The 22,948-nt window shown below is 59.7% G+C and overlaps 3 protein-coding genes and 1 long non-coding RNA gene across 8 annotated transcripts; 2 read left to right on the top strand and 2 right to left on the bottom strand.

Moving 5' to 3' along the window:
* Window positions 1-479: 479 nt before the first annotated feature.
* On the top strand, window positions 480-15,009 carry LOXL3 (lysyl oxidase like 3; the record flags this gene model as incomplete). Of its 3 annotated transcripts, XM_083367863.1 has the most annotated exons (14): window positions 480-549; window positions 5,370-5,687; window positions 6,004-6,167; window positions 8,177-8,388; window positions 10,821-11,040; window positions 11,151-11,331; window positions 11,536-11,690; window positions 12,391-12,564; window positions 12,968-13,127; window positions 13,303-13,546; window positions 13,638-13,753; window positions 13,896-14,032; window positions 14,343-14,454; window positions 14,559-15,009. In XM_083367863.1, the coding sequence occupies 14 exons, from the start codon at window positions 480-482 to the stop codon at window positions 14,630-14,632; spliced, it is 2,337 nt and encodes a 778-aa protein (XP_083223989.1). In that variant the 3' UTR covers window positions 14,633-15,009. The 3 variants fall into 3 exon arrangements, with proteins under 3 accessions (XP_083223989.1, XP_083223990.1, XP_083223991.1); XM_083367864.1 differs by lacking the exon at window positions 480-549 and having other exon boundaries at window positions 5,325-5,687; window positions 11,154-11,331; XM_083367865.1 differs by lacking the exons at window positions 480-549; window positions 5,370-5,687; window positions 6,004-6,167; window positions 8,177-8,388 and adding an exon at window positions 10,238-10,413.
* LOC310643437 lies at window positions 8,548-12,165 on the bottom strand. 2 transcript variants are annotated; one of them, XR_014493073.1, is made up of 3 exons: window positions 12,068-12,165; window positions 9,389-9,537; window positions 8,548-8,760 (listed from the first exon to the last, which is right to left on the bottom strand). It is a non-coding gene; the product is annotated as an uncharacterized lncRNA (long non-coding RNA). The 2 variants fall into 2 exon arrangements; XR_014493074.1 differs by lacking the exon at window positions 12,068-12,165 and adding an exon at window positions 9,886-10,097.
* Window positions 15,010-15,517: 508 nt separating the features above from the next.
* HTRA2 (HtrA serine peptidase 2) lies at window positions 15,518-18,751 on the bottom strand. Its single transcript, XM_083367502.1, has 8 exons — window positions 18,392-18,751; window positions 18,075-18,279; window positions 17,759-17,953; window positions 17,549-17,581; window positions 17,225-17,333; window positions 16,925-16,994; window positions 16,484-16,579; window positions 15,518-16,389 (listed from the first exon to the last, which is right to left on the bottom strand). Exons 1-8 carry the CDS (start codon window positions 18,736-18,738, stop codon window positions 16,224-16,226), a joined length of 1,221 nt encoding a protein of 406 aa, XP_083223628.1. The 5' UTR covers window positions 18,739-18,751; the 3' UTR covers window positions 15,518-16,223.
* Window positions 18,752-18,776: 25 nt separating this feature from the next.
* On the top strand, window positions 18,777-22,948 carry AUP1 (AUP1 lipid droplet regulating VLDL assembly factor). Of its 2 annotated transcripts, XM_083367500.1 has the most exons (12): window positions 18,778-18,950; window positions 19,043-19,180; window positions 19,279-19,426; window positions 19,511-19,701; window positions 19,787-19,859; window positions 19,932-20,005; window positions 20,148-20,214; window positions 20,288-20,396; window positions 20,609-20,749; window positions 22,203-22,348; window positions 22,439-22,527; window positions 22,639-22,948. In XM_083367500.1, the coding sequence occupies exons 1-12, from the start codon at window positions 18,907-18,909 to the stop codon at window positions 22,685-22,687; spliced, it is 1,269 nt and encodes a 422-aa protein (XP_083223626.1). In that variant the 5' UTR covers window positions 18,778-18,906; the 3' UTR covers window positions 22,688-22,948. The 2 variants fall into 2 exon arrangements, with proteins under 2 accessions (XP_083223625.1, XP_083223626.1); XM_083367499.1 differs by having other exon boundaries at window positions 18,777-18,950; window positions 19,787-20,005.

The following is a 22,948-nucleotide window of genomic DNA, read 5'->3' as shown; positions in this document are numbered from 1 at the left end:
AGGTTCTGTGGTCCTGCGAAGAAGTCACCAGGCTGGTTGTTCCAGCAAAGAGTGGGCTCTGGTTTCACCCAGCGCACACAAACACACACGCCTTTCCTGCCTGGCTCCCAGAGGAGAGGGCAGGCGCCGAGTTGCCCTTCAGGGCCCTGGGAAGGAGCACAAGCCCCAGCGCCCATCTTGCTTACCTCTGCACAAAACCTTTCCGTGGGGCCCTCGGAGGAAGCCGAGGGGAAGGTTGGGCGCAAGGAACGACCCCGAGAAGCTCCAGAGATGCCCTGCGGGGGAGGGGGGCGCTTCTCGTGCAGCTCTGGCGACTCCGCGGCGGCTCCCCAACCCTCCTGCCCCCTGGGCCTCGCTCGGGGCCGGCTGCGGTCGGAAAGCACCGCCGCTCCCAAAGCATCTCGCTCGGTCCCGCCCTGGGCTAGACCCGCCGCTCTCAGGACGCCCCCGGCCAGGCCCCGTCAGGACGGGGCGGGGTGATGAAGAGGCCGGCCGGGGCGGCCCTTGTCTCGGCCTGCGAGCGGCGGACGGAGCGGCTGGACGGAGCAGGTCAGCCGGGGGGGATTCCTTGGGGCGCGGCGGGAGGGCAGGCAGGGGAGTCGGGCCTCTCCCCGGGACGAAGCGGGCTGGGGCGCGCGGACCACAGGCGGCCCTTCTCGCTTCTCGGCTGCCGGGCAGGCGCGGCGAGGGAGGCCGGGCAGCTCCGCCTTGATGCAGCTCGGAGGGAAGCTCCGTAGCGAAGGCAGCCGGAGACCTGGCGGGGGTCGCGGGCGGCCTCGGAAGGCTTTCGGCCGCTGCCCGGTGGAAGGTGGGAGGCAGAGCGAAGCCGACGGCCCTTCCCGCCGAACTTCGGCGTTGGGTTGAGGGGGAGGGTGCTTCGAGGCGGCGGCACGCTGGGCTCCAGAACAGGTCCAGCTCCCGCTCCGAAACGCCCCCGCCGGAATAAAGGTAGCCCCGCTCAGATAGACTGCCTCTGAGCGGAGAGGTTCCAGTTCAGCTCGGCAGCCCCTTCTTCCTAGCGGGCGCCCGGTTAGCCGGCGCGGTGAGGCGAGCTCGGGGGCTCCAAGGCCCGCTGGCTGAGCGAAGGCATCTAAGTGGCGGCCGGCGGCTGGGCTTTAAGGGGCGGTGGGGAACGGGAGCCGTCGGTCAGCCGAAGAGCTCCTGCACACCCTCCAACCCACCCCCCGCGAGGAGGGCAGTGAACCACGGGGGGGGGGCTTCCCTGCCCATCTCATTTCGGGAAGGGGGAGCTTTCCTGAGCCTGCTGAGTGAGAAAGCGCCCGATGCTGGGTCAAGTGCTCCAGGCCCCCTCCCCACCCTAGAGGAGGCTCTGGAAGTGCTGTGGCTTTGTCTGGTCCTCCACCTAAGCTGGGCTCCGGGCTGGCCTCCCTTGCAAAGGCCAGAGGCCCAGGCTAGCCCGTAGCTCAACCAGACTGCAGCAGAAGGAGGCAGCACAGAGCTGCCCCAAATGTGGGCCGGATGGAAGGGGGGGGAGAACTAAACCCGCTAACCAGCGGAGCCCATCCCCGCCTCCGGAAGAGCAAGTTGCGGATTTGGTCCCATCCGGCCTGGCAACCCTTTCAGTTGGCCTCTGATCTCTCTGGAAGGCTCAGCCTCTCTCTGACAGCCATGCAGGGGAGGGATGAGAAACCAGGTCCAATCCTGTGTGGTGCTCTGCTTAATTTTCCCTGATCAAGAGGCTGGTTTTGTGTTAGGAAATGGGGTCTCTTTAAAGTGCTATCCTGCAGCTTTCTGAAGGCCTCCACTGAGGGGCAACTTGGCAACTTTTCTGTAAGGGCGACATACCCGCTTCCTCACAACACCCGTCACCCTGCTAGTAGCCCTCCTCTAATGTGTCCAATTGTGGTGGTGTCCTTTCGAATGGGCAAGGGACTCCAAGCAGAGTAGAGGGAAGAACCACTTCCCACGATCTGGACTCGTCTTTTGTAATGTGCTGACCAAAACTGGACTCAATATTCCAGGAGTGGACACTCTGTTTGGTCCTTGCAGAACCTTGGCCATTTTAGCAACTGCATTGCATTGCTGCGTCAGCTCAGCTCGATGGCACTTTTGCCTAATAAGTTCTCCCCGGTCTAGTACTTAGGACTTTCATTTTTCATCTTCAGAACTTTGCATTTCTCCCTGCTAAATTCATTTCAGCTCAACCTTTCTAGATGTTTTGGAATCCTTTACTAGCATAAAGATTAAGCTACCAAGTCTATGGGTTCCTTTCTTCTGCCCATATTTGAAGGTGGGGCTGACATTTGCTTTCCTGCTGGCACATTGCCAGTTTTCCAAGATTCCTCAAGGACCATACAGAGAGGTTTTGTGATCACCTCTGCTAGTTCATAGGCTGGGATGTAATTCCCTGGGACTCAGATTGGTTTAAATTCGCCACGTTCTCTCTTACCCTGCTCTAGACCAGCCTGGGGGACCAGCCTGGACTCCAACTGGCTAACTAGGAGTTAAGAAGGGCTGCCTGCTCCCACCGCCCCTCTTGCCCCCCCCCCCCGCGGAATTCCTTTTATTCCTAGCTGTTCTCATTTTGAGTTCCTACCACAAATCTCCACTCGGTCCCTGGACCCACTTTCCTCCTTGGGACGTTTCCCCATTTGCCCCTTTTGTTCATTCTTCTGGGAACTCTCAGCCTTCTTGGAGCGCCACGCTCCCCCTCCCACCAACCCTCTTGCCTGGCCTGTCACAGCCCAAGGAAAGTGCTGGTCTCCAGGACTGAACTGCCCGGCAGATGCTCCCCATCTAGGAAGCCCCTCCTAAACATCTGGTTGGTCTGGGCGGTGCTACTTTCACCTGGCCTTTGCCAGAGTTCAGGATCCAAAGTTCCCTCTATTCTGCTTTGCCACTGTTGCAGAACCTCTCCTATTCTGTCTGAACATTTTAAAATTTGGTCCGTACTTCAAAATCAGAGTTTTGAAATAATCTTAAAGTTGTTGGAACAAATCTAGCCTTCTGTTTTCAGTTTCAATTTCCTTTTAACCATGACCGTCCTTTTGGGGACCGAGAGGGAGGCCTCCCTGGGCAAGTTCTGGTGTGTTTCGGTTGGGTGAGAATGTCGAAATTCAGAGTGGGAAGCCCCTCAGCCCAACCCCCTTCCTCAGAAGCCCCCACCGGTGGCCCATTCCAAAAGGAGCAGGCAGTTCTGATGGCGCTGAGGCTGCTCTGGGGCTCTGGGTGACGGCCAAAGGAGGGCACTGAAGCCACGTTTGGCTTCCACACATTGCCACTTTCAAGCCTGCCAGGGACAGTTGCATCCTGAAGCCACCCTGACGGTAGAAAGTCAGCTAGGCAGAATTGGACCCTCAGGTTCACAAAAGGCCACCCCCGCCACCCCCCACCCCCCACTGAAAGGGTTTTCAGGTAGTCAAATTCTGCCCCATTTTACAAGTGTGTCACAAAGTTTGAGTACATTGTCACCCCCTGCCGACTGTCCCATGAGACGTCTCTTTCCACTCAACTTGTAAATTGGATGCAGAGTTTCTGGCTTATGGATTTCCTGTTTTATGATTGTTTGTTTCTTGGCTTTATTGTTGTTGTGAGCAGCCCAGAGTTGCTTGATGGGAGCCATATAAATCTTTTAAATAAAAAAATAAATTAGCAGCAGTGACCAGGGCCATAGAAGCAGCCTCCTTTAAATCGCAGCCCCGCCTTTCTCCTGTCTCTGCCCTGGAGTGCGACGCTCACCCCCTCCGGCCCATCGGCAGCTCAGGGCTCCATTTCCCCAGGACCCGGGCGGTGCGAGTGGCATCCTTTGAAAAGTGGGCATGAACGGGACTCCAGCATTCAGAACTCCACTTGGTACGCCTGTGGCTCTTCGGATATGCTCTCTGGGCATCTCACAAGTTGACCAAATGGACCCAATGGGAAGGCCTCCCCCCACATTCCTAGATGCACGCCAGAGGCTTCCTTAATAAAGGGGGGGCATGGGTAAACCCTGGACAATCAGACCCCCATGGGAGGCCCCTGGGCAGCCGGGGTCTGAAAGAGGAGGGCAGCCACTCTGCAGGGAATGCCCGGCTAGCCACGCTCGCTCGCCCAGAGAGCAGCAGCAGGAGCCCAGAAAGAAACAATAGACAAAATTGCAACGCGGATCAGCGATGCTTCTGAGCCTTGTGTACGGAGCCCCCTCCCCAGTGAAGCCACGTCCAGAGCGCCCTGGGCGAGGGGGGAGAAGGTGGCAAGTCGGAGGGGGCTCTGAAACCCGGCACCAACCAAGAGGGGGAAGGCAGGGGGGGCAGCCACGGCATAAAGGGCAAACGGCGCCCTGCCTCAAAGCCTCTTTTCAGGGCAACCCAGTCAGGCAATTGGGGTCTGGGCAGTGGCATTGCCAGCAGGGAGGTCAGGCCGCTTCCCTGAGCAGCCCCTCGGGTGCCCCCACTTGTTCATGTCCCCATCAGCAGAGGAACAGGGCTACAGGCCATCCCAGAGCCAGTATGGCCTCAAGATTGACCACTCCATTTCTAAAGGCGATGCTGAACGATGGGGGTGCCCTTTGTGCCACGGGAGAAGGGGATGGGGGGCAGAGGAGGCAGCCTCTGGGGACCTCCCCCCCAGGGACCATCAGAGGATTTGCTGCTCTTGGAAGGGAACCGCATGCCTGCTCTCCTGTCGGGGGGCAACCCTTTCTTTTGCAGGCTCAGAGCCAGAAGCAAGACGGGTCTGGCTGCTGCCCCTGGCAAGGCGACAGGGCTAAAATGAAGCGCTGAAGGGTGATAGCAACCGGCCAGCCGGCCGGCCTTCCTTCCCAGCAGAGCAGCTCAGGCAAGAGTGGAAGCTGGTCGGCCTTGAGACTTGCAGGCTTTCCTGGCTCCCCACCTGAGGCCTTTTGCCAGAGGCAGGATTGGAATCAGACTCCCCTAGGACAACCAGGGGGACTTGGGGGGGGCTGTTTGTCCCAGGACGGTGCCAGAAAGGGATACTCCCTGAGGCACCGAAGGTGGTGCAGGATGATCTGGGAATATGCCACTGAAGTGGGACTCCCTCCAGAAGGAAGGGAGGCTGGGTCTCCCCAGGTCCCAGAAGGAAGGGAGCAGTCCTGGCCAGTCCTAAAGTCCTACAAGAGCTCTGGTCACAATCAGAGCAGGGGGAAAGTATCTTAGGCTGCCACTGTGGCTGCCCCACAGCCGGTCTTGGCACTACAGAAGGACCAGTCTCAGATGTGGGGGGGGGGACAACTTGTCCCACCCTTAATGTGAGATTTTCCAACAGGCAGTGCTGGGAGAATGGCAAAACTGTTTCCAGAAAGACTCAGCCAGTCAGACTGAAAGCTGCTGTGTGGAGGGCGAGGCCGAGAGGCCTGGGCAGGCGTCCTTGCTCCCAGCCAACCATGGGCACTAATCTCCCGTCCCACACAGGCCCTGGCCCACGGAAAATGCTTGTTCAGCGGCCGCTGCTGGGCTTCCTCTTTGGCCCCTGGCTGTGGATGACTCTGGCCCAGCCACCCAGCCGAGCCCCCACCAGGCAGAGCCCACCATCGCCCACCCTACAATTCCGACTGGCCGGCTATCCCCGTAAGCACAATGAGGGGCGCATTGAGGTTCTCTACGACCAAGAATGGGGCACCATCTGTGATGACGACTTCACGCTGGCCAATGCCCACGTTCTCTGCCGGCATCTGGGCTTTGTGGCTGCCACGGGCTGGACTCACAGTGCGAAATACGGCAAAGGTGTTGGTGAGCATCACTGGGAAAGGGGTCCCCCCCCAACCACCCCCCAAGGGCAGATCTGCCTGATCCTGGGCACTGGGGCTGGAGCTGGTCGGTCATTGTAGGATAGGGATGCACCACTTATCCCAAACTCCAGGGCTTAGCCCTGAAGCATGCCGAAAGCCCTACCTGAAGTAACAAGCGTGCCTTTAAGCATGTGCAAAGCACGTCCCCTGCGCAACGGTGTTCCCAAAGGCCTGGCACACTGGCTCCTGGTGCTTCTGACTGCCGGATGGCCTCCTGGCCTGTCCCAGTCCTGAGTTCTCTGGTGGTTACTCCACAGGGCGCATCTGGCTGGACAACGTCAGCTGCGGTGGCCATGAGAAGAGCATCGCAGAGTGCCGGTCGCGGGGCTGGGGCAACAGCGACTGCTCCCATGAGGAGGACGCGGGTGTCATCTGCAAAGACGAGCGCATCCCTGGCTTCACTGACTCCAATGTCATTGAGGTGAGCTGGCCCAGAAGACGCACCTGTGGAAGGGCGCAGCGAGTCAGAGGGAGAGTCGTAAGAACCACAGAAGGAACATTGGACCGATACGGGGCAGCAGTCAACACAATGATGCTCCTTCTGTCATTGCACCCCAAACGTTTCAGGGATCTGGCCATCCAGGGAGACCCTGGAAGGCCTTTCAGAGGCCTGTGGGAGAAGCCACGGTCAGGAGGCCAGAAGTCCCACCCGCATCGGCTGTTACCGCAGCTGCTGATCCTAGAGTGCAGGATGTCTGAGGTGGTCCTTCAGGCAATGAGGTCTCTCAAGGCTTTGGGGCACAAAAAGACCATTATTAAGCTAAGACTGGGAGGTTAAGTGAGCTGCCTTTGTAGAAGCTCTCAAGATCTTTTGGAAGACCCTCTTCCTAGCAGAACCTTCTTCTTTGGGCTGCTGGTGCTGTCTCCAGGGGAGATAGATGGGCCCTTCCTGTGCCCAAACAGAGGCCCTGGTCAGAATCACATGGAGGCACCATCCCCTGCGCTTCCTTGGTTAGCATACGTGAGGCTAATCAACATGCAAATCAAAATGAAGTTTCTTCACTTCTGGTTTATTGTGTTGAGTAAGCCCAGGCAAGATAGTTTGTTCCACTAATTAAAGTTTAGCATTATGTGTTTTGATCAGCCCAACCTTCACATTGTCTCAGATGTGCCTTTTTGCCCTTCAGAAGATGGAGACTCTTAGGCTACTCCAAGATGGCCACAATATCTCTGCCTTGTCTGAGTTGAGTCTCAGTTTCTTTTCCCAAATAGCCACTTGTTGTTTCACAACCACCCCAAGACCAACCGTGGAAGAGAAAGGTTGGGCACCACCTGATCTTTATCTGCAGCCTGATTTCCATTCCCTGTAGCTGTTCACAAGCAAGAATAACATGCTGCCATGTGACCCTCAGGGTCCAGGGATGGGCTGCATGCAATCCCTGGCGCTTCAGTGTCCGTCCCCTGGGACTAGGAAAAATCAACAGCAGAGGGCAGGTCTCCTGCATGTGGCTCCTGTTTTCAGGAGATGCTTGCCAGTTGTTTGCAGGCAGCGATGGCCAAATGTGGGCCAACAAACTGAAGTGCAGGTGGGTGATAGTTCTTGGCCCAGGAACTGAGAGGTGGGCTTGTTTTGGGTGATGCCCACCAACAGAAGAGGCAGGTCTTTTGAAAGGTGGGCCTGACTCTAAAAGGGCTCTTGGAAGCCTCCTTTCTCACTGCCTCCTGGGATCGAGATCCTGGAAATATGGTATGGAAGGTTTGGACATGAGCTGGCCCGCTTCCCCCCCCCATTACCTGGCTTATACTATAGTGCCATCCAAACAGTATAAGGGTTTTTCCCCCCTAAAATTTCACATCTTGTCAAAAGCCTTCCTGACATCAAGGTAAATTATAACAGTAGCATTCCCCCTTTCCACTACTTACTTTGTCGAACAAAGGGTTGGGATTCACTGCACATGAGCTGCTAAGGTCCAGTAGATGTGGCATTTCTTACAAATGGCCTGCCTAATTATTAGTTCCAACATCTTTCCGGGTATTAATATCAAACTTATTTTCTTTCCCTCTTACATGAATTGCTCTCTTGGGTGTATTTCCTACAGCCTCTTTCAAATCCTCATTCCACCCAGCATCCATTTTTACCCTTCTCCTTGTGTAACACTACACATTTTTCTGGCCCTAGTGATTCATTGCAGCTTCAAGCAGCTCCCGCACCCTCTTTCCTTCTATCCAGAGAATTTCTTCTCTGCTCCCTAAATATAGCAGCAACTTAACAATTGGGGGGAGGGAGAAAGGGAGAGAAAGTGGGGAGCCCGGGGCCATGAAGCTAAGTGCAGGGAAGGAAAGCTTGTGTAGGAGGGATGGGGCCAATTCCTCCCCAGCGGACCTGGCGGAAGAGAGAGAGAACATCGTCCAGCCGCTCTGGCTGTACAGACTGGAGAGACCCCAGGAATGAGTGTGCCAACCTGAGCAACGTCTTCTCCCCCTCTCTAGGCAGAGCAGAACCAGGTGGAGGAGCTGCGCCTGCGTCCAGTGGTGTCTCAGGCCAAGCGCTCGCTGCCCATCACGGAGGGCATCGTGGAAGTCCGCCACAAGAGCAGCTGGGCCCAGATATGTGACGAGAACTGGGGCGGCCAGGAAAGCCGTGTGGTTTGCGGGATGCTGGGCTTTCCGGCCGAGAGGAAGGCCAACCGCAATTTCTACAAGTGAGCCCACAGGCTTCCTTGCTCAGCTTGATTCAAGCAGGGCTGTAGGGAAGGTGGAAGCCTTCAAAAGGCACCGTGTCCCCCCTCCCTGTTTTCTGCAGGGGAGGCTGTCCCGGGGTGACCTTCCCGTGCTGGGTACCTTGCGCCGCTCACCTGTCACGCAGCAACCTGGTTTACTGGAAAACAGTGGGAAGGAGGCGCCACACCCCTCACTCTGCGCCCTGGGAAAAGAGGGGCCTGCTGAGGAGTCCATAAAGGCAGCCACTGCCATGGCGCTGCCGGTCAGTGACAAAAGCAAAGGAGGCCATTCAGTTGGTACCACCACCAATTGGGCTTGGCTGAGCCTTGCCTGGAAACTGTGCAGAGGCAGATCTGGAAGACAGGAAGGGGCTGCCTGGGACACGGGCAGGGCTCCCTCCCTGAAGGGGCTCTGTGGCCTTCCTGTCTCCGGGCAGTTCAAACAAGAAAGCCAACCCAACCTACAGCAGGCGGCCCTGGCTGTCCACCTCCTGGCCGGGGTGGCAGATCCAGCTGTGAAAGGGGCAACTTCATCCCACAGCATCACTTGGTGCTCCCCCAAACAGGCTTGTGGGCGTGAGGTCCATGGCACGCCTGGCTGGCTCCACTCACTCCTGGCTGCGCGGGTTGCCTCTCTGGCCTCCCTGAGGGGTGGGCTCCTGGAGAGCAAAAGGCCTCTTGCCGAGACCTCCCCAGGCCAGGATAGCTCTGCTCACTCCGGCCCAGGAGCACCCAGGCCGCCCTCTTGGCCCAGGGGCCTGAACAGGGATTGCTCCTCCTGACGAATGGGCAGAGCAGAGAGCTAGTGCTGCAGAATGGGGAGGGGTCCGTGATGCCATCCAGTCCAAACAACTGCTCGGTCAAAGCCTCCCCTACGGTGGGCTCCTCAGCCCTCGCTTCAACATCCTCCCCGCTCTCTGCGTTCCCTGGGAGCCTGGAACCAGGAGGCCCCCGAGGGGGGAAGGTCGCCATTTGATCCTACCTTCTTGAGGTCAACTGACTCCAGTGGGGGGTGGGTGACGATGTCCTTGACGTCTTAAGGCGATACTGGTGGACACACCAACTGTTCCAGAGGGGTTGCGTAGTCTTTTCTGCTGCACCCAGGGGCATCCAGAGCCCCTCTGGGATGATCTGAAAAGCAGGCTGTGTGAATGTGCTTCCGCACTGGGACATCCTTGTAGGAAGAGAGCCATGTTTGTCTATGGTAGCCCGAAACCTGGAGGTGTCCGGAAACCTCTTTTCCGAACCAGCCAGTTTTATTCAAAGGCAAACTGGGAGCTGCAACAGAAGCCCTTCAGAAAGGCTTCTGTGGTCCTTGGAAGAGACACCCCCAGTCTTTTCCCAATGCCAGAACTTGTGTGGAGGCCTTTCTCTTCGTGCAGAAGCAGCCGGAGGCCCTGAGGTGGCCGTCTGGCAGCCGCCTTAAACAGAGCGCCAGTGTGCTCCATCTCGCCCAAGGAAGTTTGACCGGTGACTCACTGGCGAGGACAACGGCCTCCGTCCTCCTTGGGGGAAAAGGAGCTCCTTGGCCGGGCAGAAGGGCTGCGAGAAGGCTCTTCCGTTGTCTGCCTCTCCCCCTGCAAAGCAAGGCAACAGGCCAAAGCACTGGCGGCTTTCCAGGAACCAGGCAGCTCCCAGATGTCCGTAGAGCTGAGGAGCTGGACTTCCAAAAGCTGGCCTATTTTGCCCCACTCGACAGGCTGCTCTGGGGCTGCTGGTGGCTGCCACTCAGGTGGTTTGAACCGAGCACTGGTTTTCAAGCTTCCCAGCGCCCCCCCCCCCCCCCGTCGCAGTTTGCTTACTGGAGCAGCACTCTGGCCTTCTCTGGAGCAGCCTGGCCAATTTGTTGGCTTTCTCCATGCCAATCATGCAGCGTGCCGGGAAGTGGTAGCCAGATTTTTGGCTAGAGCTGTGCGGGCTGCACAAGGCGCCCTCTGCCCTGGCCATGACTTGTTGCAAAGGAGCAAAGACAAGTGGCCGTTCGCCCCCTTGGAGCTTTCAAAGCTGGTGAGTGGCTCAGCAGCCCCTCGGACGCCAGAGCAGGCCGTGGCATTTCCTGGGCTTGGAGGGCAGCCATGGGTTTCACTCATGTCAGGCCAGCCTGCTGATGTCTGATGCTGGTGGCCGAGTGCTGATGTCCTGGGTGCTGGTGGGAGAATGGCTGCATTTTGGTTTTCCTGGGGGTTGCCGACCCCGACCCCAAGGAAACTGAAGGGTGGTCTGTAGGGCACCAGCGGGTAACTAAGCCTGAGCAGATGAGCACTTGGTGGTGCCAGCAAGCCTTTTCCCAGCTGTAGAAGGACCAGCAGTGGTTCTCCATTCCCCCCCCCCCCACGCACTACAGAGGGGCAGGAGGCTGAGAGGTCTGTCCAAAATGGCAAAGCTCACACAACTCCTTGGTCCTTTTCCTGCAGGCTCTACCTGCAGCGGCAGCAGCACCAGTACCGCCTGCGCTCGGTCACTTGTGCCGGGCACGAGGTCCATCTTTCCACCTGCTCCTTCGAGTTCTACAAGGGCAACGTCACAGGGGCCTGCAAGGGTGGCATGCCAGCTGTGGTGAGTTGTGTGCCAGGCCCCCTCTTTGCTGGAGGAAACGCCCAGAAGAAGAGGCGGGGGCAGCAGCCACAGCGACAGGTGAGCAAAGGGGAGGGTCGGGTGAGGTCATTGGCACCCAGGATGCCTCGGGAGAAGGTGGGCTGGACACAAAAGCCCCTGATGCAGACCCTCCCTGTGCTCCCCCACAGCAGCGGGTCCGGCTGAAAGGGGGGGACAAGGTTGGCGAGGGCCGGGTCGAGGTGCTGAAGAATGGCGAGTGGGGCACCGTCTGTGACAACCGCTGGAACCTGCTGTCAGCCAGCGTGGTCTGCCGTGAGCTGGGCTTTGGCAGTGCCAAGGAAGCCCTGGCAGGAGCACGCATGGGCCAAGGTGAGAGGGGGGCACCAGCCAGACCGTCCTGTTCCACCACCAGCAACTTATTCACAGTGGGCTTATTCCAAGGCGACCTTCTCCGGTGGGGCCGAGTATCCTTTTGGCCTCCTTCCAGGCAGCCCCGGCTAGGAGCCGGGACGTAGCAGTCGAGGTGGGATCAGTGGGAAGAAGGCCGTTCTTGACTTCCCCCTCTCTGGGCAGGGATGGGCCAAATCCACCTGAGCGAGGTCCAGTGCCTAGGCTCTGAGAAGTCTCTCTGGAGCTGCCCGCACAAGAACATCACCCAACAGGACTGCAGGCACTCGGAGGATGCGGGGGTCCGCTGCAACGTGCCTTACATGGCCCACGAGACCACGGTTGGCTGGGCAGGGAAGCGGAGGGGGCGGGTGGAGGGTCTTCTGGCCAGCCAAGGCCTTGGAGGCAGAGCCGGTTGGGGCAAAGCTTCCGCAGCTCCTGAGGGCCCCCTAGCAGGCTTGTCGTAAGTGCCTCATCTGAGCAGCCACCCGACCCACTCAGCGGAAAGCAAAAGGACCCCCGGCACCCATCCTCGGCACTCTGCAGCCATCTGCATATGGTTGCACACAGTCAGCTCCACAGCTTTCTTGGAAGGAGCCACCCTGGCTGGTCCTCTCCTAAAGTGTGGCTGCTACTTGTCTGATCTCTCCCCAGCGTACCCCAGGAACTCTCCCCACTCCCAGCTCTGCAGTGCCCCACCATTGCCCTCCCCTTTTACCTTTGGACCAGGATCCCAGTCTGGTGTCCCTGTGCCATCCTTGCCATCCAAAGCTTTTCCCATCTCTCTCTGGGAAGCAGGGCTGGATCCAGCCTCAAGAAAGAGGTGCCATATGCATGGGTGGTCCGTCCTTCCTCCCCCACCCCGAAAGGAAGTCTCTGGAAGATTCAAAGTTGCAAAGGAGGCAGCTTGGGAAAGCCAAAGGAAGGGGGGGGCAATCCGGCAGCCGGAGAGCCTCCCTACTGCCAGTAGATGGAGGGGCAGCAACAGACTCCCCGGGGAAGCAGCTGGCCCGCCTCCCTGGCTCAGGCCTTTCTCCACAGATCCGCCTAAGTGGGGGCCGGAGCCGTTTCGAGGGCCGGGTCGAAGTGGCCATGGCGGCTAGGGGCAACCGTGCTCGCCAGTGGGGGCTGATCTGCGGAGAAGGCTGGGGGACCCTCGAAGCGATGGTGGCTTGCCGCCAGCTGGGCCTGGGCTACGCCAACCATGGCTTGCAAGTAGGTCACTAACTGTTGAGGTCAAGCTTGGCTGCTGGGAGGGAGGACGGGCACCTCTTCCCCGTGCAGGATTCACCGATAGGCCTGAGCCATGCCACATGTGGGCCCCACACACGAGGGTAGCAACAGCTGGCCTGAAGGGTGGGGCGTGGTAACAGTTCCCATAATGTGAAATTAACGGAAGGCCATTGGAGGCTAGACAGGAGGGCTGGTTGCCTAGGGGCACCATGTTATCCTGGACGGCAGATGCCGGAGTTCAGGCCTGCTCCACCCTAGCTCTTCTGGGCTGGAGGGGGCGGCTGGGGACGGGGTGCTCCCATTGGAGGCCCAGGCAAGCCAGGGTCCTGCTTCGGGCTGGGCTGACCGAGCATTCCAATCGCCTTCCTCCTGCACGGTCTCCAAGGAAACCTGGTACTGGGACACCAGCAACGTGACTGAAATGGTGCTGAGTGGCGTGAGGTGTGCTGGGCACGAGATGGCGCTGAGCCACTGCCAGCACGACAGCAGAGTTTCCTGCCGGAAGACAGAGACCCGTTTTGCTGCTGGCGTCATCTGCTCTGAGAGTAAGAGGGTCTGGGGAGCCCTGCGGGTCCTTATACCGAATTTCCTGGTCTGGCCAGAGTCCAGCACAAGTCAAAGCCCCTCTCCTGTCACGTGGGCAGGTCTTCAGGGAAGGGCAGAAATCCAGGGCCCCTCCTGGAGAGACCCCTCAGCTCTCACCTCCTTCCATTCTCACAGCTGCCTCAGATCTGCTACTCCATGCGGCACTGGTGCAAGAGACAGCGTACATCGAAGATCGCCCTCTGCACATGCTTTACTGTGCAGCGGAGGAGAACTGCCTGTCCAGCACTGCCCGCAGCGCCAACTGGCCTTACGGACACCGCCGGCTGCTGCGCTTCTCCTCCCAGATCCACAACAACGGCCGGGCCGACTTTCGCCCCAAGGCGGGACGCCACTCCTGGGTCTGGCACGAGTGCCACGGGTGAGGGTGAGGAGGGGCACAGCCCGGTGAAATCCCCCCATTCCCCCTCACCAGCACAGGGGCTCTCATGCTCCTGGCCCTCCCGTTTCAGGCACTACCACAGCATGGACGTTTTCACACACTACGACCTCCTGACACTCAATGGAACCAGAGTGGCCGAAGGGCACAAAGCCAGCTTCTGCCTGGAGGACACAGAATGCGAAGAAGGTAGGCAACCCTGAGTGGGCAGGGCCATCCAGCAGAGCCAGGTGTCCAGCCACGTCCACCTCTAGATCTGCAGGTGAGGCCTTCCCTGCCTGCAAGGCCTGATCCAGCCTTCCTTCTCTCCCTCCCTCCCTCCTTTGGGCAGAGGTGGGCAAACGCTACGAATGTGCCAACTTCGGAGAGCAGGGGATCACGGTGGGCTGCTGGGACCTCTACAGGCATGATATTGACTGCCAGTGGATTGACATCACAGATGTCAAAGCTGGGAACTACATCCTGCAGGTGAGGCATGGCGAGAACAGGCGGCTGAGGCCTTCGGTGGTCTCAGTCAGCAGTGTCGGGAATCTGGGCATGGAGTGGGGTTGGGGTATAAATGCAGAGGCTGCAAGGCCTCAGCTGCAAAGCTGGACACGGGGCGGAGATTCCCACAATGCAGAGCTCAGTGCAGAGTTGGGCCTTCCATCCTACAGCTCAGAGATGGGGGGATGGGAAGCCAGTCCTGCTGTGCAGCAGCAGTGGTGCCCCCGCCCTGTGGGCCTCACCTTCAGCTGCCGGATATGGCACTCCTCCCATCTCACCTTCTGCTCCCCAGGTGGTCATCAACCCCAGGTATGAAGTGGCTGAAAGCGATTTCACCAACAATGCCATGAAATGCAACTGCAAGTATGACGGCCACCGGATCTGGGTGCATCGCTGTCATATAGGTATGGCAGGACCTGGGGGGGTGCAGAGGGGGTGACCTGGCAGCAGGCTCTTTGGGGCCTCTCGTGCCAAAGCAGTTCAGCCCTTTTCAAATGCCTTGCCACAGGTGATGCCCTGAGCAACGAGGCCAACGGATTCTCCGAACAGTATCCAGGACAGAGGAACAACCAGGTTGTATAGGCGGCAGCTGCCCTCCTCCTGGGCGCAAGGCGGGCAGGTGGCACCAGTGGCACAGCAGCGGGCAAGAGCGCTGGATACCTCCAACCCCCCAGCCAGCAATTCAGCAGTTGTCTTGACATCAGGCAGGAGTAACTCCTGGGCAGCTGAAAGGCGCCACCTGTTACCTGCCTGCTCAGCCAGCACCAGACTGCCGCCCCTCCCTCCCTGGCATTCCTCTCAGCAGACTGTTCCTTCTCTGACCACAAGAGGCGCTGCAGGCCTCCCGGGATAGCTGCTCCTGCACCTAGCTGGGAAGGGGGCACCTCCGCTTTATCCGGGCCGCCTGCATTGGGGCGGGCCTGGGCCTTCCTATATAAAGTTAATTGTCTGTGTCCCCAGCTGTGTGCTGACTCAGTGTTGGGGAGAGGGAGGCGTTTGCTCCATCCTGCCCCAAGCCTGTGTAGCAGAATGGGGCAGCCCTGTGGGAAACAGAGGCGCTTCCTGGCTGCCACGGGGGAGAAAAGCTCTCTCGCACCCCACTTCCCCTGAATGACTGAATGACCCACAGGAACCTAGGAGAGTTAGCACTGCAGGAAGCCTGCACGCAGCCCCCCCCTCCACAAAAGCTCCCCCCTCCGTCTGTCTGGCTTAGCCAAGGCAGAAACTCCGCAGTGCAGGATTTGGAAGGAAAGCCTTAGTAGGTGGAGAGGTTTGGGACCTCACCACTCCCAGCCCTTCAAGTCCCAGGATTCAACCTCTCTGGCTTCCTGCAGCTCAGAGGATTCCCCAGGAGCCCCAATGCCAGAAGGGCACAGCAGTTCCTGCCCCCTAACAGCAGCTCAGCCGAAGGGAGGCCCAGTCAGAGGCCTTATAAGGAACAGCGCCGGAGGGAAAACAGAAACGCTGCTGGCTTGGAAGATGTAATTGACTTCAGCCACGCACTCCCAATCCTTTCATCAGGTTTTCCAAATTCACAGCTACCACAACTGCTGGACTCCGGCTGCCAACATCCCCAGCCCGGAGGAAGTCTCTGCGGATGGGATAGGCTGGCGCAAAGCACGGCATCCTTCTGGCCGCAGAGCTGCTGCTCTCGGTTGAGGCTCCCCAGCTTCTCTTTCAGAGCCCGTAGAAAGGGGCTCGGGCTTCTCTGGCACGCAGGGCAAAACTTCCCGTCACCTTCTCAAGGACGGGCCCAACGGGGTCCCAAACGCCTGGATTACAGGGCTTAAGAATACCTCGTGCAGAGTGCCCCCCCTCCACCCAAGGCAGAGGCTGCAGTCCAGGAAACATCGCCCCGGCAACATCTCCTGCTTGCCCATCGTCCAGCCAGGGGTAGCATAAGCGTGTCCAGGGGCAGCCTTAGATTCTAAAGGCTGGAGAGACGCAGGTTCTCCACTAAAGGCTCCTGAAGACAGCGGCCCCTGAGCTCCCTGCTGCTTCTCCAGAGGAGCAGAATGAAGGGGTCCGCCAGAGGAACAAGGGTTCTGTGCCAGTCCAGCCAGGTCCCATCCATTTCCCTGCCATGGGGAGCAGCGACCCAGCCTGCTTGTGACTCAACAGGAAGAGCCTTTGGGGCTGGTGTGTGTGTGTGCTGAGTCCTGCTTTGATCCTCCTATTCTGTGACTTCTGGGGTGATGGTCAGCAGGAGCACCTCGTAGCCACGGTGGACCTGCAGAGTCAAGCGGCTCTGGGTCCGCACGGCTTCGTAGATGTCTTCTGCCCGTCGGGAGGCCCTCCCGTTGATCTCTGTTATCACATCCCCTGGTTTTAAACCGGACCTGTAAGAGAAGAGCAGAGCAGAGGGTACCTGCCAGGCAGAAGGAGGTCCAAGACACACACACACACACACCCCGCCGCCAGTCTAGCACTCACTGATGAGCTGGGGAGCCCACGATGACTTTGTGGATGAGCACTCCATGGGAGACATCAGGGAAGGATGGGTTCCTCCCTTTCAGCTCTGACAGGATGCTGGGAAGGGAACGGAGAGAGAGGTCGCAGGGCACCGTCCTCACCTGGGCCAGCGTGGTTTGTGTGCCAGGCCAGCCTTCCAGGCAGCACCAGTTCCCTCCCCTTCCTGGACAGCCAGGCCTGGCCTCACCAGCGAAGCCAGGAGGGAGGAGGGCAATCCCGCAGACACAGAATGGACGGCCCGGGCAGGCCTGCACTGCCCCTGCTGCTGCCGCCCAGAACTCTGGCCAAACACGAGGAGGGGGAATAAGCCGAGAAGAGCCGGCTCTGCCAGCCGGAACCTGGTTGGGGCAAGAGGTCCTCCACACAGCCCAAAATTGGCTCAAGTCATGCCAAAGGTCTTACCTGGGAGTCAAGGTCAGCATCATCACCCCAATGTAGCGGCGCTTGCCCTCGGAGCTCCCGAACCAGGACTCTGCAAGAGGAAAGGCAGCTCTAAGGACCCGCTCCCCCCGCCCCAGCCAGCCTCAAGCGTCTCCAGGACTGCTTCTAGGGCAAAAGAAGGAGGGACGGGGGGGGGGGGGGGGAGGTTCTGTGGCAGCATTTGAGGTGCCTGCGAGGAGGAAGGGAAATGAGGCCAGAATGCTGGATTTCACCCCCGCTTGAGGCAACGGAGACCCCGCCTGCCTTGTAGCAGCTTCTCACCCTTGTGCTTCTGCTCCTGCTCCAGGAAGACTCGCAGACGGTCAGAGGGAATGGCAAAAGAGATGCCGGGCGTGACTTTCATGGTGTTCACACCAATCACTTCCCCGTCCTGAGAGATGAGAAAGATCTGGTCAGTCACAATTGGGGCAGGCAGCAGGAGAGGAACCATCTTGTGCAACAAACGGTCATTTTGCCCCCTCCCAGGAAAAAAAGGCCTTGCACAATGGCTCTTCCAGGAGTGCCAAAACTGCAGAGATGGCAGCTGGTCTTCCCAAACGGACACAACACAGGCCCAGATTCCACCCCACCCACCCGTAAGCTTACCAGGTTGACCAGAGGGCCCCCGGAGTTCCCAAACTGCAAAGGAGAAGAGACCGGTCAGCCAAAGCAGCAGCTTCTTCAGACCCCTTCTATTTTTAAAATAATAGTAATAATAACGGCCGCCCATCTAACGTTTACTTTTTGTGAAACTTATACGCACGACTCCGCGCAGACCCGCCCTTATTCCATTCCTCCCCCCTCCGGGGAGCTTACGTCGATGGCGGCGTCCGTCTGGATGTACTCCATGTCGGAGGACGCCAAGCCGAGCTCCCGGCCTCCGCGCTGGGCCGAGCTGACGATGCCCGAGGTGATGGTGTTCTGCAGGGCGAAGGGGCTGCCCATGGCCACCACGAACTCCCCCTGCCGCACCTCGGAGGAGCGGCCCAGGCGCAGCGTCGGCAGCGGGTGCTACGCGGGAGGAGAGCCGCCTCAGCGCCGGAGTCCGGCCGCCCTCCCACCCGGGAGCCGCTCTCCCCACGGCCAGCCCCCCCGCCCCCCGCCCTCTCCCCGGGGCAGGCGGGACGGCCACCTTGGGGCTGATCTTCAGGGTGGCGATGTCGGCCACCTGGTCCACCTGCCGCACCACCGCGTCGTAGAGCTCCCCGCTGGCCAGCCGCACCCGCACCCGCCGCCGGTTGGCCACCACGTGCGCGTTGGTCACCACCAGGCCGTCCGCCGACACCACGAAGCCCGACCCGTTGGAGATGGGCACCTCCCGGCCCGAGAAGGGGTGCCTGCGGGATGGAGCAGCAGGAAAGAGCGGCGCTCGCCCCCCCCCGCCGCGCCCCCCCCGCCCCCGCCCTCCGCCCCCGCCCCCCGCCCTCCCCCCCCTCCCGCGGCGCCCACCTGCCCAGGATCTCGATGTAGACCAGCGCCGGCGCCGTCTGCTCCACCACGTCCGCGATGAAGTTGTAGGTGCTGCGCGGGGAGCGCGGCGGGGGGGCCGGCACGGCGGCGCTCAGGACCGGCAGCCGCGGGCGCTCCTGGCCGCCCGCCCCGCTCAGCAGCAGCCCCAGCGCCGCCCCCGCCGCCGCCCCCGCCGCCGCCCACCGCCGGGACGGGAAAGGCGAGCGCCGCTCTCCGCGCCGGCCGCCCCCGCACGCCCCGAGAGGAGCCGCCGCCGCCGCCGCCCCGCGCCGACCGGGGACGGCCCGCAGCGCCGCCGCCGCCGCCGCCGCCAGCCTCGCCGCCATCGCTCGCCGGGCGCAGCCGCGGGGCAGGCCGGGAGTCGTAGTGCGGGGGGGGCGCCGGAAGGGGCGGGGCCGCGCGGCCGCGCTCCTTCCGCCTGACCGCCAGGCGCCTAAGATGGCCGCCGTGCCCGCGGGCCGCCCGTGAAGACCGGCGAGGCGCCCCGGGGGGGCATGGAACCGCCTCCCGCCGCCGGACGCCTCTTCGACTCCCACCGGTGAGGCCGGGCGGGGCTCCGCGCGGGGGGGGAGGGGGAGGGGGGCCTGCCGGGGCGCTCCCGCCATTCTCCGCGCGCCTCTCTCCCCGCAGGCTGCCGAGCGACGGGCCGCTGCTGCTGGCGCTGCTGCTCTACGCGCCGGTGGGGCTCTGCCTGCTGCTCCTGCGGCTCTTCGTGGGGCTGCACGTCTTCCTGGTCAGCTGCGCGCTCCCGGACGGCGCCCCGCGCAGGTGAGCGCGCCCCCGTGGGCAGGGAGGGAGCGGGGGGGGCGACGAGGGTCCCTCCCCTCCCCGGGGCTACGTGGGCTCTCTCGGCTGCTCGCCCGCAGGTTCCTGGTGCGCGCCCTGTGCTCCGTGCTGGGCCTCTTCGTGTGGCAGAGGCGCCCGCGCCGCGCCCGTCTCCCGCGGGTCCTGGTGGCCAACCACGTCACGCCCTTCGACCACAACGTCCTGGCCCTGCTGGCCTCCTGCCGCGCGGTGAGCGGGCTGGGGGGCCGGGGGGGGGCCGGGGGGCCCGGGGTGGTCGCAACCTTGACCGCTTAGCGCCCGTCTCCCCCGCAGCCCGTGTTGAGTGGCGGTGCCGCCGGCTTCGTCTGCTGGTCCCGCGGGTTCCTGGAGGTGGCCGGCGCCGAGAGCCGCGCGGAGCTGCTGGAGTCGCTGAAGGGCTACTGCTCGCAGGGTGGCAACCCGCCGCTGCTGCTCTTCCCCGAGGAGGCGACGACCAACGGCCGGGTGGGCCTGCTGCGTTTCAGGTGCGGGCAGGGAGGGGCAGGGACCTGGGGCCGTACCGCGTTGGTGCCCCTTGGCCGGCTCATCCGCCTTCCCTTCTCTTTCCAGCTCCTGGCCCTTCTCCATCGTGGACACGGTGCAGCCCTTGGCTCTACAAGTCTGGAGGCCCTTCGTGGCTGTGGTGAGTCTGGGGCCGGGAGGCGGCCTGGGGCTCCCTTGCTGTGCCTCTGACAGCTCCCGTTTTCCCTTCCAGAGCGTGGCTGGCGCTTCCTGGGTCACTGAGCTGCTCTGGACTTTCTTCGTTCCTGTCACCGTTTATCAAGTAAGGTACTACAGCTCTCTGATTTTTGTGGGGCGTGGGCTACGGGATCCTTTTGGATCCAGACTCGGAAATTCCTCAACGTGAAGGGCTGCAGGGAAATGGCAGTCTGTCGCTGAAATCCTGAGGGCTTCTTGCTCTCCCCTCAAGGTGGCTGCCATCTGTGTGCAGAGAAGTTGAGGAGAGCCGGGAAGAGTTTGCCCTGCGAGTTCAAGAGGTAAGAATGGCAGCGGGGTGGGGGGATGCTCAGAAGATCCAGAAATCTCAGCTCGGCTCTCTGCTCTTTGCAGCTTCTAGCTTTGGAGCTGGGCGTGGCGTCTACGTGCCTCACAGCTGCTGACAAAGCAGAGCACCTGAAGCGTCTCCACCACCCCCTTCCAGCTTCCCGTCCTCCCCCAGGTGAGTCTCTGCACCTGCTCTTTGGGTGAGCAGCTCTATGTGTTGGAACAGGAGCTGGACGTTCTCGCCAAATCTTTAGTCCCACCTTGTTGGAAGAAGCAGCTGGTCAGGATCTGCCTAGGAGGGTACCAGGTTCAGCATGAGTGGGGAAAATGGCCGTGGTGTGTGTGTGTGTGTGCAGGCAACAGCCTCACTTCTTCCTTCCCTTGCAGCTCCAAGGCAGCCCTCTGGGGGTCAGCCTCAGGTCTCCCGCAGCGGTGCCTTCATGGAGGACATGCGCTTGATAGGCATGGCCCAACGTGTCCGAGAAGTTCTACCCCAGGTGCCCATGGCAGCCATCCGCAAGGACCTAGGTGAGGAGAGGGAAGCAGCAGCAGCAGGAAGGCCCAAGTGTGGCGCTGTGCCCTTCAGCTGAGAAGGTTCCTGGGATCTAAGGGGACGGGAAGGGTTGCACCTTGGCATCCTGGGAAGGGTAGGAAGCCTTTTGCAGTACAGGGGGGGGGGCCTTGGCAGATTTCCTGGCACTTTGCCAAGCCATGAGCAGCGCTTCCTAGGATGAATGTGAATCTATTATGGGGCAATGATTGTAGGAGGAACACACAGCAAGTACATTTTCAAGGTGCCTTTGGGGGAGATGAAGCTTTCCCCATCTTAAAAGGCATCATTTTTCTTTCTCCCCTTTTTCATTTCGGGTGTTTCAGAAATGTTGAGAAGCATTTTTCCTGTGCATAATTTTTATTTGACTGAGTTTCTTAAGTGTGTGTGCCTCATCCTGCGATAGTGTACGTGAGGAAGCACACGTAGAGCGTCAGTAAGCAGTGGGGTACCACAAGGCTCCGTCTTAGGTCCGGCACTCTTCAATATCTTTGTTAATGACTTAGATGAGGGAATGGAAGGAGAACTCATCAGATTTGCAGATGGCACCAAACTGGCAGGAGTAGCAAAGCAAAGTTTCACGTTTAGGCAGCAAAAACCAAAGCCACAGGTGCAGATGGGCAAGACCTGAGGGCTCAAAAACAGCAACTGTGAGAGAGACCTTGGAGTCCTAGTGGACCATCGCTTGTCCATGAGCCAGCAGCGTTCAGCAGCATCAGCCAAAAAAGTGAATACAATCCTGGGTTGTATAAGCAGAGGCATAGAATCAAGATCACACGAAGTATTGGTACCGCTTTATAAAATCCTAGTAAGACCACACCTGGGATACTGCAGCCAAATTTGGTCACTACAAAAAAGATGTTGGCACCTTGGAAAAAGTTCTGAGAAGAGCAACTGAGATGATCAAAGGCCTGGAGACTAAAACATACGAAGAACGGCTGCGGGACTTGGGTTTGGCCAGTCTAAAGAAAAGGAGAAACGGGAGACACGATAGCAGTTATTCCAGTATTTGAGGGGCTGCTACAAAGAAGAGGGGGTCAAATTATTCCCCAAAGCGCCCGAAGGCAGGACAAGAAACAACAGTTGGAAACTGACCAAAGAGAGAAGCAACCTGGAATTAAGGAGAAACTTCCTGACAGCGAGGACAATCGACCAGTGGAACAGTTTTACCTTCAGAAATCGTGGGAGCTCCATCGCTGGAGATTTTTAAGAAGAGATCAGACAGTCACTTGTCTGAAATGGTATAGGTTCTCCTGCTCGAGCCGGGGGCTGGACTAGAAGACCTCTGAGGTCCCTTCCAGCTTCTATTCCTATTCTAGTGTTACTGTGATGGTTGTGGGAAGGAAGACTCAACTACAAGGGACTGTGCAGTTATGAGAAAGTTGGTGCTTGTCTTCGTTAAACAGAGCCGCTTGTTTCTTCCTTCTTCAGCTCAGACTAACTGCGTGGACACCACGATTGCCAACCTCTTGGAGGGGCGGGCTCCCTTCACACCAGAGGCAGAGACTGAAGGTTTTGTGGCTGCAGCTCCCTCTTTCTATGGCGCTCAGGATCCTTCCACCTCCCGAACGGCCCCGGTACTTGCATTCGGGTCCAGGGGGTTGCGGGTGTTTGTCTGCAGGAAGCGTGTCTGGGCAGGTTCCTAAAGGTGCCTCTGTTTTCTTCAGGCATCGGGGAAGCTCTTTGCCAGATCTGCAGAAGCCAGACAGCTCTCTCTCCAGGAACGAAAGCAAGCGCTCTGGGACTATGCCAGGAGGTGGTGGAACCCCTTTTTCTGCGGGCAGAGGGCTGCACCTGGAACGGGAAGCACCCTTTAGGGGGTGGCAGGAAGCAGCCCCTTGTGCTAAAGGTGTCTCTTTCTTTGCAGGAGATACACAGAGAAATACGGAATAGCCCACGCAGAGGGGAGCTGCTGACCACGTGTCTTAGCTTGAACTTGTGCCTCGGTGGACCATGGATCTTTGTGGGGATCGCTGCTGTCCTGGGGTGACCGAGGTGGCGGTTCTTGACAAGTGTTGTGTGTGCCATCCATGGGCTGCCTCTGCAAGCGGGGAGGCTGGCAGCCTTCCTGTGTTTTCTATCGCCACACCTGGGCCTGGCATTGTCAGGCCCAAGAGCCTGCCCAGTTGGGGGGGGGTGTCTTTATCAAAATAAACACGACTCTTAATGCTCTTCTA

Source organism: Vipera ursinii, assembly GCF_947247035.1.
Source record: "Vipera ursinii genome assembly, chromosome: 7".
Taxonomy (NCBI): Eukaryota; Metazoa; Chordata; class Lepidosauria; order Squamata; family Viperidae; genus Vipera; species Vipera ursinii.
The sequence above is the reverse complement of the archived record's forward strand: the minus strand, read 5'-3'. Positions and strand labels throughout refer to the sequence as shown.

What these genes read in the sequence shown, in the direction of transcription:
- HTRA2 (XM_083367502.1), bottom strand. Translation starts at nt 18,738, where the DNA reads ATGGCGGCGAGGCTGGCGGCGGCGGCGGCGGCGGCGCTGCGGGCCGTC. An exon ending in TACATCGAGATCCTGGGCAG is followed by an intron (nt 18,280 to 18,391) that starts GTGGGCGCCGCG and finishes TCCATCCCGCAG; the next exon opens with GCACCCCTTCTCGGGCCGGG. An exon ending in GCAGGAGCAGAAGCACAAGG is followed by an intron (nt 16,995 to 17,224) that starts GTGAGAAGCTGC and finishes TTCCTCTTGCAG; the next exon opens with AGTCCTGGTTCGGGAGCTCC.
- AUP1 (XM_083367499.1), top strand. Translation starts at nt 18,907, where the DNA reads ATGGAACCGCCTCCCGCCGCCGGACGCCTCTTCGACTCCCACCG. An exon ending in TGCTGGCCTCCTGCCGCGCG is followed by an intron (nt 19,427 to 19,510) that starts GTGAGCGGGCTG and finishes TCTCCCCCGCAG; the next exon opens with CCCGTGTTGAGTGGCGGTGC. An exon ending in AGCTTCCCGTCCTCCCCCAG is followed by an intron (nt 20,397 to 20,608) that starts GTGAGTCTCTGC and finishes CTTCCCTTGCAG; the next exon opens with CTCCAAGGCAGCCCTCTGGG.